The 16,965-nt window shown below is 45.1% G+C and overlaps 1 protein-coding gene across 1 annotated transcript; it reads left to right on the top strand.

The window, feature by feature from the left end:
• The first annotated feature begins 14,852 nt into the window (after positions 1 to 14,852).
• LOC112112766 (olfactory receptor 52R1-like) lies at positions 14,853 to 15,800 on the top strand. The gene has a single exon (XM_024208814.1). It carries the CDS (start codon positions 14,853 to 14,855, stop codon positions 15,798 to 15,800), a length of 948 nt encoding a protein of 315 aa, XP_024064582.1.
• The last annotated feature ends 1,165 nt before the right edge of the window (positions 15,801 to 16,965 follow it).

Below are 16,965 nucleotides of genomic sequence, written 5' to 3'. Positions count from 1 at the left end.
GCCCACCCCACCGCGCCACACTCCCCAGCCTCCCTAGACACCCCAGAGGAACACTCACAGCACCATACTGTACTGCATTGTATACATTAGGGAGGTCCTTTTGTGAGCCTGGAGCCTAAACCCTTATTTCCCAGAGACCCTTGGTGTCTTTTTACATGGTTTCTATTTGCACGGTGTTATTTTAAGAACATAACCACCGTGTAAATTGAGGACTGACTGTATTCAATAAAAGGGCAATTGATGATGCTTTAGATTATTGTGCATTCAAAGTAATGGTTTTGAAACCATTAGAGATTACCCCTGAAACATACAGAGTGAAATGGAGGAATCCTAAGGGGGCTGGGATGAGGAATGTGGAATATGTCAATGAAGTGAAAGTTTTGATGGGAAGTGGGTAGGGGGAAAAGGTGTTACCAGCTTTGAAAGAAGGTTTGATCTTGCAGCTCAGGAGCATTCTTATTTAAAGGTCTGTAAAGATGTTGTGAAAGAAATTTTATGGGACAAAAGGGTGAAAACGATGGCTGAGATGCCTTCTCTAGCTGATCATTTTTAGCAAATACAGACATCTATTGTGAACGAACACCATGCTTAATCATGGTAGGAAGCAGGGTTCCCATTTTACCCCTGGGAAGAATGAGGCTAACTGGGCAGCTGGCACTCGCCTCCCCAAAACCATTCTTCTAATCCCCGACCAATAAAAACAGAGAAATCCAGACGGTGCTACCATTGTAATTCCACTGATCACCTGAGGAAAAAATGCCCTGTGCTGGGAGGAAGCAGGCAGCCCATGTGAATGCTGTGACCCTGAGAACAGAAGCCCCCATGTGCCTGTCATCTATCATCTGGGTTTGTAAAGTTAGCTTCTGCGTAACCAGGCATGAAGCACATAAATGCTGTCAGCATTAATTGCAGGAAACACTTTGGGTGGGAAGATACAGGGGCAGAAATTTGTGCGGTTAGGCAGAGTACAGTGCCAGAAGGTGACATACTGCCAGGACAGATTTCAGAGGTTTTTTACTAGGAGGTTAGAAAATCTTTGTGCCTTTGGCTAATGTGCACATAGAAACCAAGAGTTTGGAAGCTGTATTATCAGTGCTGGTAGTAGATAATAACCCTACTGATGTGCTAATTGCCAATGATTTCTTCCATGTAGCTGTTAAGGGGTCTTCCAGCAGCAAGAAGAAGCATTCTGCTGGGAGTCCAGACAGAAAGGGGAAAGTCCCAGAATACCTGAGGGAATGGGAGAAAGTCTTCTTGATTACTCTGCAGCAGGGAGAAACTGCATATTTCCATGGTTTCAGGGGTAGGAATGTGGGTAGGGGTGGGGGTGGATGGTGTCTATTCAGAGAGGGAGAAGAATATATTGCCTATCTGTGAGAAGTCTGTTTCAGTTGTTAGTTGCAAGCCTGTCACAGCTAAATCAGGGATAGATCCTGTTCTAGGGAGCATAGGAGTGTGTACCAGAGGGGGAGCCCAGAGAAGGATGATGGAATCTTAGCAACCAGTGAAGGGGTGGGTAAGAGCTCCCTTAACTCTGCAGCAGGAGGTCAAGAAGGGCAAGGGGAGTGGAACTTGCAGATGAGAAAATTGTCCAGGCTGTTAGCTGTGAGCCCTTTATGGATGAGCAGGGGATAGATCCCACGCTAGAGAGCATAGCGGTATGTGTCCTAGAGGGGGGCTCAGAGAAGGAAACTGGGGGAGGAATCGTGGGAGAACAGGAATGTCTCCTCACTGATCACATAGGGGAGGATGCCAAGGACAGAATGGCTGATGCATCCAGGCACTCAACCTGATTCAGGCTTTGAGAGGGAACCGTGTAACCGTGTATGATTACCTGCCCTATACGCCGAGAGGGGATCAGTCACACAACTGGCCTCTCGGGGGTAGAGAGAGGGGTAATGAAGGGTACCTCAATCCAGGTCCTGCTTTTTCAGGAGTTTGTTCCTGACGTGCTTGTGAAAACTAACTCTGTCTCTTTAAGACATGATATAGATGTTCCAGCTAGTGAACAGGAGCTGCTAACAGGGGAGTTTTGCAAGGGATTTCTGCAAGTGAAGGAGGAGCAATTACGTGACCCTTGGGGTAAGTTTGTTGTCTGTTGTGTGTGTGTGTGTGTTTGTGTGTGTGGTGTTCTTGCTGCTGGACTGAAATATACTGCATTGTCTGTTTGTCTGGGGGACCGTGTGTGGACTGTGTGGGTCCTATGCCTAACAGCCTGCTAGGCAAGGCAGAGAGCTGAGAGCTTCTTAACGAGGTTTTCATCCCTAAACCCGTTAGCACCCATCAACCCTTAACCAGCGGGCGGCTAACAGGAGAATTTTGCAAGGGACTTTAGAGGGGAGAGTGTGAGGGTGGGGACTAGAAACACTTAATATTCCTTAAACTTCTTTAAATTTGAAGCCAAAATACACCTCCTGATAAAAACAAAACAACAACAAAGGAACGAGCTTCAGAAGTAAACGAGAATGCAGGCAGAAGTCCAGCACCAGAGTGGGGGCTATCCAGTTAATTATACCCAATGCAGCATGTATTATTACCTGCCCTATAGGCAGGTGGTGTATGTGTGTATTCAGTGCAAGGAGCTCCTGGCCCTCAGAGACCATGTGCAGGCCTTGGAGAGCAGAGTCGCTAAACTGGAGTAAGTAAGTGAAACAGAGAGATACACAGAAGAGACTTTCCAGGACACAGAAGAATGGTCCCACCCCCGGTCTGATAGCCTTTGTGCTGTTGAGGAGGAGGAAACTCTCAGGGAAGGAGAACATCCAAGTGGAGCAAAGGGAAATGATTCCATCGTTGGGACTGTCCTTCCAGATGATGTTGTGGTATCCTCTCGCACTGAAGACACCTCTCCGAGGGAGGGAACTCCAGTTATTAGGAAGAGACAGGTAATAGTTGGGGGAATTTGATCATTAGAAACATAGATAGCTGGGTGTGAAGTTTGCCAATCTCTTGAGACATCTAGATAGACTTATGTGCAGTGCTGGGGAGGAGCCGGTGGTCATGGTACATGAAGGTATCATTGGCATAATAAAGGATAGGAGAGATGTCCTGGAGGCCAAATTTAGGCTGCTAAGTAAATGATTGGCATCCAGGACTTCTATGGTAGTATTCTCTGAAAAGTTCCTGTAAGGCCGTCAGACCCCGGTCATCAGTGGGTGGGATCAAACCTGGGACTTCTGGAGCCTAGTGCATAAGCCTGTACCACAAGAGCTAAAAGCCAACTGCCTCTTAGCTAAGGCTGTAGAGAAGACTCATTAATTTTCTTTCTATCTTTCTCTCTCTAAGTGGCTGCAGTGCCTAAAAATAAAGTCTCATCCAATTACATCATGTAATGGCAGACAGTTAAAACGTGACAATTTTCTAAAGTGCTTATATTCCAATGCTACAAGTGTAAATGATATGGGAGAACTAGAGTGCCCCATATTAAATGAGGATATTGTTATAATAGGCATCACAGAAACTTGGTGGAATGCGGATAATCAATGGGACACAGTAATACCAGAGTACAAAATATATCAGAAGGGCAGAACAGGTCGTGCTGGTGGGGATATATTATCGACCACCTGACTATGATGGTGATAGTGACTGGGAAATGCTCAGGCAGATTAGAGAGGATATAAAAATAAAAAAACCCTCAATAATAATGGTCGATTTCAACCATTTCCATATTGACTGGGTACATGTCACCTCAGGAAGGGATGCAGAGATAAGAACCCACAAGAGGAGAGGCAATTGTTGATTTAGTTCTAAGTGGAGCAAAGGATCTGGTCCAAGAGGTGAATATAGCTGGACCGCTTGGTAATAGTGACCAGAATATAACTAAATGTAACATCCCTGTGGCAGGGAAGACACCACAGCAGCCCAGAACTGTAGCGTTTAATTTCAGAAAGGGAGACAGCACAAAAATAAGGAGGTTAGTTAAACAGAAATTAAAAGGCACAGTGCCAAAGTGAAATCTCCGCAAGCTGCACGGAAACTTTTTAAAGGGACCATAATAGAGGCTCAATTTAAATGTATCCCCCAAATTAAACAACATAGTAAGAGAACCAAAAAAGAGCCCCAGTGGCTAAACCACAAAGTAAAAGAAGCAGTGAGAGGCAAACAGGTGTCCTTTAAAAAGTGGAAGTTAAATCCTATTGAGGAAAGTAGAAAGGAGCATAAACGCTGGCAAATAAAATGTAAAAATATAATTAGGAATGCCAAAAAAGAATTTGAAGAAAAACTACCCAACGTCTCAAAAAGTAATAGCAATTATTTTAAGTACATCAGAAGCAGGAAGTCTGCTAAACAACCAGTGGGGCCACTGGATGATCAAGATGCTAAAGGAGCAGTGAAAGGCAATATGGCCATTGTGGAGAAACTAAGTGTATTCTTTGCATTGGTGTCCATGATGGAGGATGTGAGGGAGATTCCCAAACCTGAGCCATAATTTTTAGGTGAAGAATCATAGAATCATAGGACTGGAAGGGAACACGAGAGGCCATCAAGGCCATTCCCCTGCACTCATGGCAGGACCAGCACCATCTAGGAACTGTCCCAGATTGAGGAGTCATTAGAGGAGGTTTGGAAACAAATTGATAAACTAAACAGCAATAAGTAACCAGGACCAGATAGTATTCAACTAATCGCTTGTTGGGGAGAGTCAACATTGTTTTTGTAAAGGGAAATCACGCCTCACCAATCTACTAGAATTCTTTGTGGGGGTCAACAAGCCTGTGGAAAAAGGGAATTCAGTGGATATAGTCTATTCAGATCTTCAGAAAGCCTTTGACAAGGTCCCTCACCAAAGGCTCTTAAGAAAAGTAAGCTGCCATGAGATAAGCGGGAAGGTCCTCTCATGGATTGGCAACTGGTTAAGAGTTAGAAAATAAAAGGTAGGAATAAATGGACAGTTTTCAGAATGGAGAGAGGTAAATAGTGGGGCCCCCCCAGGGATATGTACTGGGCCCAGTAGTAGTCAACATATTCATAAATGATCTGGAAGAAGGGATAAACAGTGAGGTGGCAAAATTTGCAGATGATATAAAACTACTCAAGGTAGTTAAGACCCGGGCAGATTGCAAAGAGCTACAGAACTGGGTGACTGGACAACAAAGTGACAGATGAAACTCAATGTTGATAAATGCAAATTAATGGGCATTGGAAAACATAATCCCAACTATACTTTTAAAATGATGGGGTCTAAATTAGCTGTTACCACTCAAGAAAGAAAGCTTGGAGTCATTGTAGATAGTTCTCTGAAAACATCCACTCAATGTGCAGTGGCAGTCAAAAAAGTGAACACAATGTTGGGAATAATTAAGGAAGGGAAAGATAGTAAGACAGAAAATATTATATTGCCTCTATATAAATCCATGGGATGCCCACATCTTGCATACTGCATGCAGATAGATGTGGTCACCCCATCTCAACAAAGATATATTGTTATTTGGAAATAGTAAGGAGAAGGGCAACAGAAATTATTAGGTATATGGAACAGCTTCTGTATGAGGAAAGATTAAAATGACTGGTAATTTTTCGCTTCAAAAAGACATGACTAAGGGGGGGATATAATAGAGGTCTATGAAATCATGACTGGTGTGGAGAAAGTAAATAAGGAAGTGTTATTTACTCCTTCTCATAACAGACTAACTAGGGGTCACCAAATGAAATAATAGGCAGCAGGTTGAAAACAAACAAAAGGAAGAATTTCCTCACACAACACACAGTCAACCTGTGGATCTCCTTTTCAGAGGATGTTGTGAAGGCCAAGACCAGTTCTATAAAAAAGAACTAGACAAGTCCCTGGAGGATAGGTACATCAAGGGCTATTAGCCAGGATGGGCGGGGATCGTATTCCTAGCCTCTGTTTGCCAGAACCTGGGAATGGGCGATGGAATGGATCACTTGATGATTACTTATTCTGTTCACTTCTTCTGGGGCACCAGGCTTTGGCCACTTTTGGAAGACAGGATACTGAGCTAGATGGACCTTTGGTGTGATCCAGTATGGCCGTTCTTATGTTTTTAGATCATACTGAAAACGCTAATGACCCATTAGTCAGAGGGTAGGAGGCAATTCCTCAGGCTGGTAAGACAGAGGAAGATGCTGTAAAAGAGCTACAGGGAGAAGACATACTTCTGAGATCACAAGTCTCTAGAAAAGCTGGGGGTGGAGAGGAGGTCCCAGTGCTGGGAGTGGGGATCACAGGGAAAGTCCAAGGCACGGTGGATTTTTGCAAGGGTATAACCCTGGGCTTAGGAAGCAGCTCCACAAGGGACTAGCCAAAGTGCAAAGTCCCCTTGCAAACTTTCCTCACCAGACCCTGGCATACCAAGACCCCTAAAAACAAACTGTCTAAGCAAAAGGCATGGTATAATAAAAATATTTGGAAACACCTACCTGTGATAAAAGATTTGGTGTTATTGTTAAATCTCATGATGGAAAGTTTGTTGCTAAGATAAGAACATTTTTTATATTTTTTTAAAGAAAAAATTTGGTCCTGATGGTAATTCCTATGAGAATATGTAACATGCATGATAGTTGGGAAAAGCTTTTGGATGTCCTAGGAATAGTAAACAAGAAGCCCTGTGGGGATACTGCTTCTCAGCTAACACCTGTAAACAGGCTCAAAGCTTATCACTGCAGGGAAACCATAATAAACCTGGTCTCCTGTGTGGGAGGGGGAACTGAGGCACACCAGCTCATGGCATTCATGAATATCTGTAATGAGTTATCACCAGTTGGAAAAACACAATGGCTTAACAATGCTGCACAGATAGAAAGAGAGGTTCTCTGTAACAACCCAGAGGTTACCCTAGTTGTATGCATGTATCATTTTTGTGCCTAAAGTTATGAATATTGACTATGTACCAGTATTTCAAATGTGTTTGCTTCTGGGTAACACCCACAAGGTAGTTTACATCCAGTATAGCCAACACATTGTGGATGAACCATTCAAGGAAATGGCCCATTAAGAAACACAATAGGCCTTATAAGAAGCATAATCCACTTGATGGAATTTCCTGTGAACATTCTAGCCCAGATATGGGTAATGGACCCTACTATGAGTCATCGAAGCATATAAGCACATGTGACCAGCTCATATGACACTGGGCTCCATCCTGTGCCTGTACTTTTCCACTAACTGTGTGGGAAGGACTTCCACTTGGAAAAATGATATTACCTCCACATGGCAAAAGCTATGAAATAGAGAAGCGACATCATCATGTGGCCTCATTCCCCCCCACAGCTCAACGCCTGGAAACACATTAAGAATGAGGACTGAACTGGGATGTGATCCCAGGCTGAAGGGATTTCTCGCCTATGTATGGAAGACTGGTGGACTGTTTGTACCATCAGGGTGACACTGCTTGATTCAAATACTATCTAATGTATAAAACTTAGACTGTGATTGTGTTTATTTTTTAGATAACCAACTTTGATCTGTTCGCTATTACTTATAATCACTTAAAATCTATCTTTCTCTAGTTAATAAATCTGTTTTATTATTGTCAATAGATCAGCATGGCAACATACAACACTCAGAGCTTTTCAAGCCTTTGAAGAGGAGAGAATTAATTGATTATTAGCTGCTAAGGAAAAGCAGCATACTGCTATAGCTACCACGACACTCCCGACTGACTTTGTCTGCCCAATCTGTTCATGAGTATTCACTTTACGCTTTGACTCCAGAATCTACAAAAAGAGATAGCATGAAAATGTCATTGTCGAATTGACAGAATACACACACACACGCACACACACACACACCTCCCTAATATAGTGTGTTGTTTGAAATATAAAAGAGAAATATGCTCAGGAAATGGGGATGGTGCATTATCCTCTCCCACTTGAGAGAGAGGGGGAATGGATAATAAAATTACACTGGTCAGGCTTTTGACCAGGGCAAGACAGTACAGCTTTTGGGTCCTTGGTGGGGGAGCTGGGGAGAATTGGCTGGAACCTCTCCATTTTTGGCTAGTGAACTCATTCATGTAACTGCAGCTGGGTGTGTTCCTGACTGTATGGATGTGTAAGTTCAAAACCTGGAGTGGATTGCAGCTTGTCACTGCCTCAGTGTGAGAGGGACCCAGACTGGAATTCCAGAGGGGTCAGAAGTACCCCAGTTGGTGGTTGCACCATGGAGAAGTCCATCACCTCCACCCAATGAATAGGCCCTGCTAGACCATGAGTTCATTTCCTTCTTCTTATGCACTCAGTTACTGATGGAGAGAATGTTGTTATGGCAGGGAAGTCAGGATTACTGGATTCTGTCTGGCATTCTCTGTATGACCTTGGCCGAGTCACATCTCCCTGTGCCTCAGATTACTTATCTTTACAATGGGGCTATGCTCATAGTAACTTTCCCTTGCTATGTCCTTTGAAGATCCTTCAATGGAAGGTGCTGCACAGTATGATGATAATTATTGATGAGAATTACTAATCTCTGTTCTCTTAGCGACAGCGCCGTGTGTCTGCAGAAAGTGTTCATGTCTCCCCACAGTCATCTTTCTCCAGATCTGTGGTGGGGCGGCTGCCCCACGCACGGAGAGTGTGGGCTGGGGCAGGCCCGGCTGCCTGCATATCCTGGCAGCCAATAAGGGAAAGGCTTGTTGCGAGCCAATCAGAGCCCAGATTGGGGACGGCCAATCAGGGCCAAGCTCAGCCATATAAAAGACTGCTCAGGGAGAGAGCAGTCAGTCTGTCCCAGGCCTTCAGAGGGGAAGGTCTGTCTCCAGAGCTGGGAGGCCAGCACCACGGACAGCGCAGTGCAGGCCAGCCTTGGAGAGCGGGAGAAGGTCCTACTCCGTAGCCTGCCAGGCGGCAGGCCTGGAAGGAAAAGGCCTAGCGGGGAGAAGGGCCGTTGGGGAAGCGGTCCAGAGGAGCAGTCAGAGGAGGAAGGAGAAGGAGGACAGCAAGGCTGTCGCTAGAGGGCCTCTGGACCGGGACTCAGAGTAGTGGGCGGGCCTGGGTCCCCCCCTTTTTGTTCCTTTTGGCCGTACACTGAGCCATAGGCCGCAGGGAGCGGCCAGCCAGAACCACGCCAGATCCTGGACTGTAGGGATCGGACTTAAAGGTGTGGGACTGTTGATCACCCCCCCCCCCCGGAAGGGGGTGCGAATGGACAGAAGGACACTGTCGGAGGGCAGTGTTCCAGAAAGTGGACCCTGTGCGTTGGGAGCACAGCGGGTCCACACGCCAACCCCTGGCGGGACGACAGACGGGACACCACCAGAAGGAGGTGTTCTACTGGATCGAACCGATTCCCCAAGACGACCAGTAGGAGACGCTGCGGTGGTGAGTCCCAACCCTGTCACAAGATCTCTCTCTACTATCTATCCATCCATCCTGGGTAATTACAGGGCATAAGACAATTTGGAGATCTAGGCGTTATCCCTAGTTTTCTTACTAATCAACTATATATTTTTTAAATATCAGTTCTCATCTCCCTTTGGGAAGGTCCCTTAATTACTATTTACTCCTAAAGGTAGATAAAGAACACAGAAGCACAGAGAGGCTTGTCTCCATCCTGTTTACATTCAGATGCTCATTACTCCCTAGAGGCTGAGCGAACCCCACTGGGATTGCACAGAGCTATATTATATCCTGTGTACACCCCTGTGTCGGCTGTCGGCGTGGGATGTTGCTGCAGATGCTGGGGTGAGAGAGGTGTGAGACACGGCTACCTGAGGGGGATTCTCAGGGAAGACACTTACGTCTCAGAATTGCCAGGTACTGCATCTCTTGCTGAGGAGTTCACCTGCTCAACAAACCTATTACAACGTGGGAATGATGGGATAGAGAGTAATTTTGTGGTCCTTTATGCTCTGCACAGCCATTAAACAACTCAGGACCCTGGCCACAGGTGATGAATTTCCTCCAGTACCATGGGCCAAAATATCCCTGTATGCTGTGCCACTCCCCACCTGCCCCACAACTGATGGTCTTCATCCCCAAGGTTGCTGCATTTCAGGATGAAAGCTGTTAGTAGATGTTCAATACAAGGACAAATTCTGAGGCCGTGCCCCATAGTTTGTTCAGGAACCGCTCAGGCAAAACTCCCCTTGGAGTAGGAACTGAGAAGACCCCAGGAGCCAGCTGTGTGTTAATGCAGAGACACTGTTACCTCCTTCTCTTGCATTTCAGAGCTATGGCTGCTAATAGGGGGCTGTTACTTGACCTTTATCTACTGGAATGCATGAAGGTGCGGGGGCTTCTCATTGAAAAAATATTCTTTATTCAACATAAGCAAGACATATTTTCTCCTAGCTTCATTCGAGAAGTCGGCTGAACTACAATGGCCAATCCATGTGTGAATCCCATTCGACTAAAATCTTTGTTTCAACAATGTCAGTGGCAATTAATTCCACAGGCCAAATATGTATTATTTTTACAATTTTATTTGATTAGTGTTATATGTTCAGACTTTCAGTGTAATCTAATGTTTCCCTGTTTGTGTGTCATTAGACACAGTAAATAGAAATGCCTGATCTACTTTCTTTATCGATAGATTCATAGGGACTATTAGAAGGGTTTTTAAGGTCATCCATTCTGATTTCCTGTATACCACAAGCCATTAAATTTCACCCAGTTACTCCTAAATTGAGCCCAGAAACTTGTGTGTGACTAAGTCCTGGTCTATACTGGTGTTTTGCATCACAGAATCATAGCGCTATAGGGTTAGAAGATACTACATGGGTCATCTGGTCTAACCCCCTACCAAAAAGGAAGGATTTATTGTGTCTAAGCCATCCAAGATGGATGGCTATCCAATCTCCCTTGGAAAACCTACAGCTAAGGAACTTCCACAACCTTCTGAGGTGTCTGTTCCATTGTTATCCTGTTCTTACAGTTGGGCAGTTTCTCCTGAGATTTAATCTACATCTGCTGTGCTGTTGTTTGAACCCATTGCATCTTGTCCTCCCCTCCTTGGCAAGAAAGAACAATCATTTTCCATCTTTTTAATAGCAGTTTTTCAAGTACTTGAAGACCACTAGTGTGTCCTCGCATAATCTCCATTTTCCCAAACTAAACATACCCAGTTTCTTCAGCCTTTGTTCCCATGGCATGAATTCCAACCCTTGGATCATCTTTGTCTCTCACCTCTGTATCCTTTCCAGTTTATCTACATCCTTCCAATACACTGGTAACCCAAACTGGACACAATAGTCCAGTTGAGGTCTAACCAGCATCGAGTAGATTGGTACTTGCACCTCCCATGACTTGCAAGATATGCCTCTGTTAATACAACCTAAAATTGTATTTGCTTTTTTTTTTCCAACAGCAAAAATATCCACCCCCCTCAGAGATGTAGCGATATCAACCTAACCCCGGTGTAGAAAGCATGAGGTTCAGGGAAGAATTCTTCTATCAACCTCCCATCTCACCTCTCGGGAGAACCCACCCATAGGTGTAAGTAGTGTTTACATTGAAGTTGTACGGCAATGCCACTGTAGTGTTTCAAGTGTAGACAAGCCCTCAAGTATATGTTTCATCCAGAGATGAGGTGTTGGAGAATCCATCACTTCCCTTTGCAGTTTGTCCCAACGGTTAATTACCCTCAGTGCTAAACATTTGGCCCTTATTTCTGATTGGAATTTGTATGGCATTAGCTTCCAGTCATTGGGCCTTGCTCTGCCTTTCTCTGCTAGATTTAAGAACCCATTATTACCCATGGTTTTCTCCCCAGGAACGTCTCAACTGGAACATTTTTTGATGAAATAAATTGAGGAAGCTCTCTCTCTCTCTCTCTCTCTCAGACATTATCTCCTGTCTGCAATCATTTTTTGTGGCTCCTTTCTGCCCCGTTTCCAGTTTTTCAACCTCCTTTTTAAAATGTGGACCCTGGGAAGTCACACAATCAGTTTTCACCAGTGACATTTGTGGAGGTAAAATCCTTTCCCTGCTGCAGCTCATCACTCCCCTGTTTATGCATCCAAGGATCTCATCAGTCCTTTTGGCCTTAGCATCACACTGGGAGCTCACGATGAGTTGGGTGTACACAATGACCCCTAAATTCAGATCAGTCGGTATGCCTGCCCTGGCCACCTCATTGTAAACATTTTGCAAATCTTTAGGTCACCTGCAAATTTTATTTGCAGTGATTCTCTATTGGCTTCCAGATCATTGATGAAAATATTGAATAGCATCAAGCCTAGAACTGATCCCTGCAAAACCCTGCTAGAAACAGCCACAGTCACTGACAATGGCCAATTGATAACTGCTTTCACACAGTACTGCCCCTTTTTTTCTTGCCCTGCTGCTGCTGGATTGCAAACTTCTGGTTCAGAATGATGAGATATGCGTGTACTCTGGTGTTCGTAACTCTAAGGTTCTACTATAGATGCTGTTTACAATCCTCCATGACTGCTAAAGGACTGGAAAGTGTTTCATCCCCATCTGTGATATGAGTACCTCATATGGCTTCTTTCCAATGCAAAACAAAAATACTTCTTGAACACATCTACCTTTTCTGCAACTTTAATACATTTCCTTTCTCCCTCTAGGAATTGACCTAAACCTTTCCTAGCATTTCTTTTGTTCTTAATATACTTAATAATCTTCTAAATTCCATTTTGTATTGCTTGCTATCTTTCCCACTGAATTGGGTCTGATGGGTTCCCCACAGGATGCCACCTGCAACTGGGGTACCACTGAGTCCCCCGACCCACCAGCCTGGGCTCCCTCTCACACTGTGGTTTTGTGATAAGTTGCCAAGCTCACTCTTTCACCAGAAAACACACAGGTAGGGACCCACCCAGCTGCAGAACTTACAGGCTGCTGTGATGAGCTGTGCATGGGGAGGCTACCGCTAAGGAAGTGCCCATCTGCTCCGTCTGGAGTGTAAACCAATATTATATTGTCTTGTGCTGCACAGATCTCCCCCACGTTATCAGTCCCACACACTGGTTTGTGATAAAGCAAAAGCAAATTGATTAACTAGAAAAGATAGATTCTAAGTCATTATAAGTTATATTAAACAGATCAAAGCAGATTACCTAGCAAATAAACAAAAATGCAACCTAAGCATAATATCCTAAAGAGACTGGATATAAGTAGCAAATCCACACCCTAATTGCTGATTCAAGCAAGCTGCAGGCACTTAAGGGGCAAACTGCACTTGCTTGCAGCTTGAAAACCCCAGGTATTCCTTTCACATACTGGAAACCTCTCTAGCCCGGGTCCAGCCTTTCCTTCCAGTTCAGTACTAGTTACTCAGGTCTTCCCAGGAGTCTCTTTGGGTGGTGAGTCAGTGAAGAACCACAATAATGTCACTCCCCTGCCTTTAGGACCCTTTGTCTCCAAGCCTGGTTCCCATGCCTTTCAGTGGAAAAACACTGGGATTCCAAAAGGGAGTCCAGTACCAGGTGATCTAGTCACATGCCCCTAGAATGTCATAGCAGCCATGACTCGGATGCTGTTTGTAGAGTCCTCAGGAAGGCTCCTGGTGGGAGATTATCTTCTTTTAAGACCTACTGTTTTCTCCTAATGCCTCTGTAACCTTAATGTACCCTTCCCTGTCAGCCACCAACACAGATCATCTTGTACCTGGTGGTAGTTCCCCAGGTGTAAACCCATTTGTGATACAGATACATAATCAATATTTCTAACTTCAGACACATGCAAACAAATAGGATAATAATATTCATTAAATCATACCTTCCCAATGATATTTCACATGACCTATCTTGCATAAAATACATGATGATTATGTCATAATCATATAATAATAATATCACTGTGAAAAATATGAGGTGTAGTGTCACAGTGGGGTTTTACCCAAAGTGGTCTGCTATCTTGACTGTGGTATTGTGGCTCTTTAGCTATCTAATAAACTCTTCTTAAAGAACTCCCAGTTTCATTCCCATTTTTTCTGTCTAAATTTTTCCTCGCAAAGTGTTTTTCCTGATAATTTGCTGTAGCTTTGGGGAATTATCCCTTTTGAAGCACAAAGTGTCTATAGATATTACTGGTTGGGAAATGTTCTCTGTTTGTCCATATGAGTGTAATTACTTACATTCTTTTACTTTCCTCTCCTCTATCATACACCCCCTTCTTTGTCTTTTCTCTAAACTAAAGAGTCCCAGACTTTTCATTCTGTCCATGTCTGACAGCCTCTCCCATTCTCATAACCTGTCTCATAAAACTCCTTTTGATCTTTTATATCCTTTACAGAGACTGTGTGACCAAAACTGAGCTTGTGTCCAGAGCAGGTTATTCTCCTTCCCATTACTCAGGCATCTGAACATTGTCTTTGTTTTGGCCTCTGTTGTGAATGAGGAGGTGTTTCCATGGAGCTGTTATCAGTGAAGCCCAGATCTTTTCCCTGAGGTTTGTTCTAGTTGGGGTTCTTCCCTCGGCAAATCACTTGACAAAGGTTTGGGTTTTTTTTCCACTCTCAGATTTTGAGCAACCGGAAGAATAGGGAACTCCGTACATGATGGACTCTCTAGCCTGGCTTTCATTGAATTAAGTAACAATGATGGATAACCAGTATCCACACTCATGTTTCCTTCTAGTGACTATTATCACTAATAGGTTTCCCATATCAAGATGTGTAGGAATTATTGATGCATGGAGCAACATGAAATGTGGAATTGGCATTAGTAGGATTAGCGGTTCATATTTCATTTCTCTGAATAATTAAAATGTCATTTTTCAGTGTGTGATGAGTGACCAATCTGCTTCACCGATGAGAACAGCCATCAGTAGCGTATGTAGTGTCTCATATTCACATTGTCTCTTCATTCAGGCATTTGTACGGAGACCATCACCCTGGACCCTGGGCACATAAAGGAAGTTGGGGGAACGTACGGTACATGCAGGAGAAACCGTTCTGCTTCAGTATTGGTCACCTTATCCCCTACTCCATGTCAGATTCCAACACAACCGACGTCACCAACCCCTCTACTTTCATCCTGCTGGGCATTCCTGGCCTGGAGATGGCCCATGTCTGGATCTCCATCCCCTTCTGCGCCATGTACGCCATAGCCATCTTGGGAAACTTCACTATCCTGTTCATCGTGAAGAGGGAGCCGAGTCTCCATGGGCCCATGTACTATTTCCTCTGCATGCTGGCCGTCACTGACCTGGTCCTGTGCACATCCATTATGCCCAAAACGCTGAGCATCTTCTGGTTCAGTTACAGGGAGATCAATTTCAGTGCTTGCCTCACCCAGATGTACTTCCTTCACTGCTTCTCAGTGATGGAGTCTGGGATCTTTGTGGCCATGGCTTTGGATCGCTACGTGGCCATCTGTGATCCCTTGAGACATTCCACTATCCTGACAAACCCTGTGGTAGCCAAGATCGGCCTGGCCGTGATGCTGCGCGGTGGCATCTTTGTACTGCCTTATCTTCTCCTGGCGAGGCGGTGGCCATATTGCAGTAACAAAATCATCCCCCACACGCACTGTGAGCACATGGCCGTGGTGAAGCTGGCCTGTGCAGACACCCGCCTCAGTAATTACTACGGCCTCTTTGTGCTATTCTCTGTGATTGGTCTGGATGTGTTTTTTATCACCGTGTCCTATACCCAGATCCTCAGAGCAATCTTCAGCCTCCCCACAAAGGACGCCCGGCTGAAGACTTTGGGGACCTGCAGCTCCCACCTCTGTGCCATCTTAGCCTTTTACATCTCAGCTCTCTTCTCCTCCCTTACGTACCGATTTGGGCATAATGTGGACCAGCATTTCCATGTTCTTATTGCCAACGTGTACCTCTTAGTGCCCCCCATGCTAAATCCCATCATCTATGGGGTTAGGACCAAACAGATCTGGGACAGGCTGCTCCGGCTCTTTACTCATAGAGGGACCTAACGTCTCCTGGTGCTCTGGCTCCCAGACCAAACTCTGTGCAGAGCTGGCCTGAATCACTGACTGGATGGTCAGAGAAACATTAAATTCTTTCCTGTCCTCACTGTGTTGTGTCAGTGTGACAAACTGTGGAACTGGTCTATGTAGAGCTCATTAAGTTGTCCCCTTTCTAATGACTGGTAACTGAACTTCTGAGGCCGCACCACCTGCCCAACCTCTCTCCTCCAGGCTCCACCCCTCTCCACCTATTCCCACAGGGCCCCATCCCTGTTACTCACTCATTCCATCCCTCTGTAACTCCCTGGATTATCTCAACCTCCCTCCCCAGTCCAGTTGGACTCCCTCTGCTCTGGGGTGGGATGGGAGCTGCTTTTGCTTGACAAGGAACCTGCCGTGAGTGCACTGAGCATGCAGCACTAGGGCTGACAGGCCAGTCAGGGGAAGAGAGGGAAGCCAGGAAGCTGTATAGACGCAGCTGAAGGTTGAGAGCAGAGTTGTAATACAGGTGGGCAAGACTATGCATCATATAACTTGTGGCTCCTAAATCTCAGCTACAAATTCGTGAAGGAAGAGACCCTTGTGTTGCTGGGCAGAGGCCAGGGTGGCTGCAGTAGCTCACAGGGAGGGAGATAAACACCACACCTTCCATTAGCCGGCTATTTACACACGTACACAACACTTTATCTGGAACTACATGGCACCTATTGCAAAGCGGCTGAAGCTGAACAGTGAAGCTGAGTCTGACAAATGCTCTGCATGATGCTTCTGGTCACTACGTCTAGAATCTCTTTAGCTAGTCTGCTAGGCAGCGTTATCCCTGTGCCATGGAGGGACTGAGCCACCTAGCAATAAAATGATTTACCCAAGGTCACACAATGAGTCAGTGGTAGAGGTGAGAATAGGGATTCCTGACCCCCACACCACAAAGCCTCTGGGTTGTGTTAGACACACTGAGGCTAATTGTGTGTTGTGATCAGTGGAGTTGCCGTCCTTCTTAAACAGGAGGAATTTATTAAAGAAACAGCTAAACACTATGGCCACAAAAACAGGTTTCCACACAGCTCAGTCTTCAGCCTGGTCTTGGTAGTTTACCAGGGACCACACAGTGCCTAGAACTCTACAGACTGCACCCTCGAAGGCCCTGATTAGGACCTTTTGGTATCAGCAC

The sequence above is a fragment of the Terrapene carolina genome, unplaced genomic scaffold (assembly GCF_002925995.2).
Source record: "Terrapene carolina triunguis isolate 2854851 unplaced genomic scaffold, T_m_triunguis-2.0 Scaffold311, whole genome shotgun sequence".
NCBI lineage: Eukaryota > Metazoa > Chordata > Testudines > Emydidae > Terrapene > Terrapene triunguis.
This window is presented reverse-complemented; position numbering and strand designations above follow the sequence as displayed.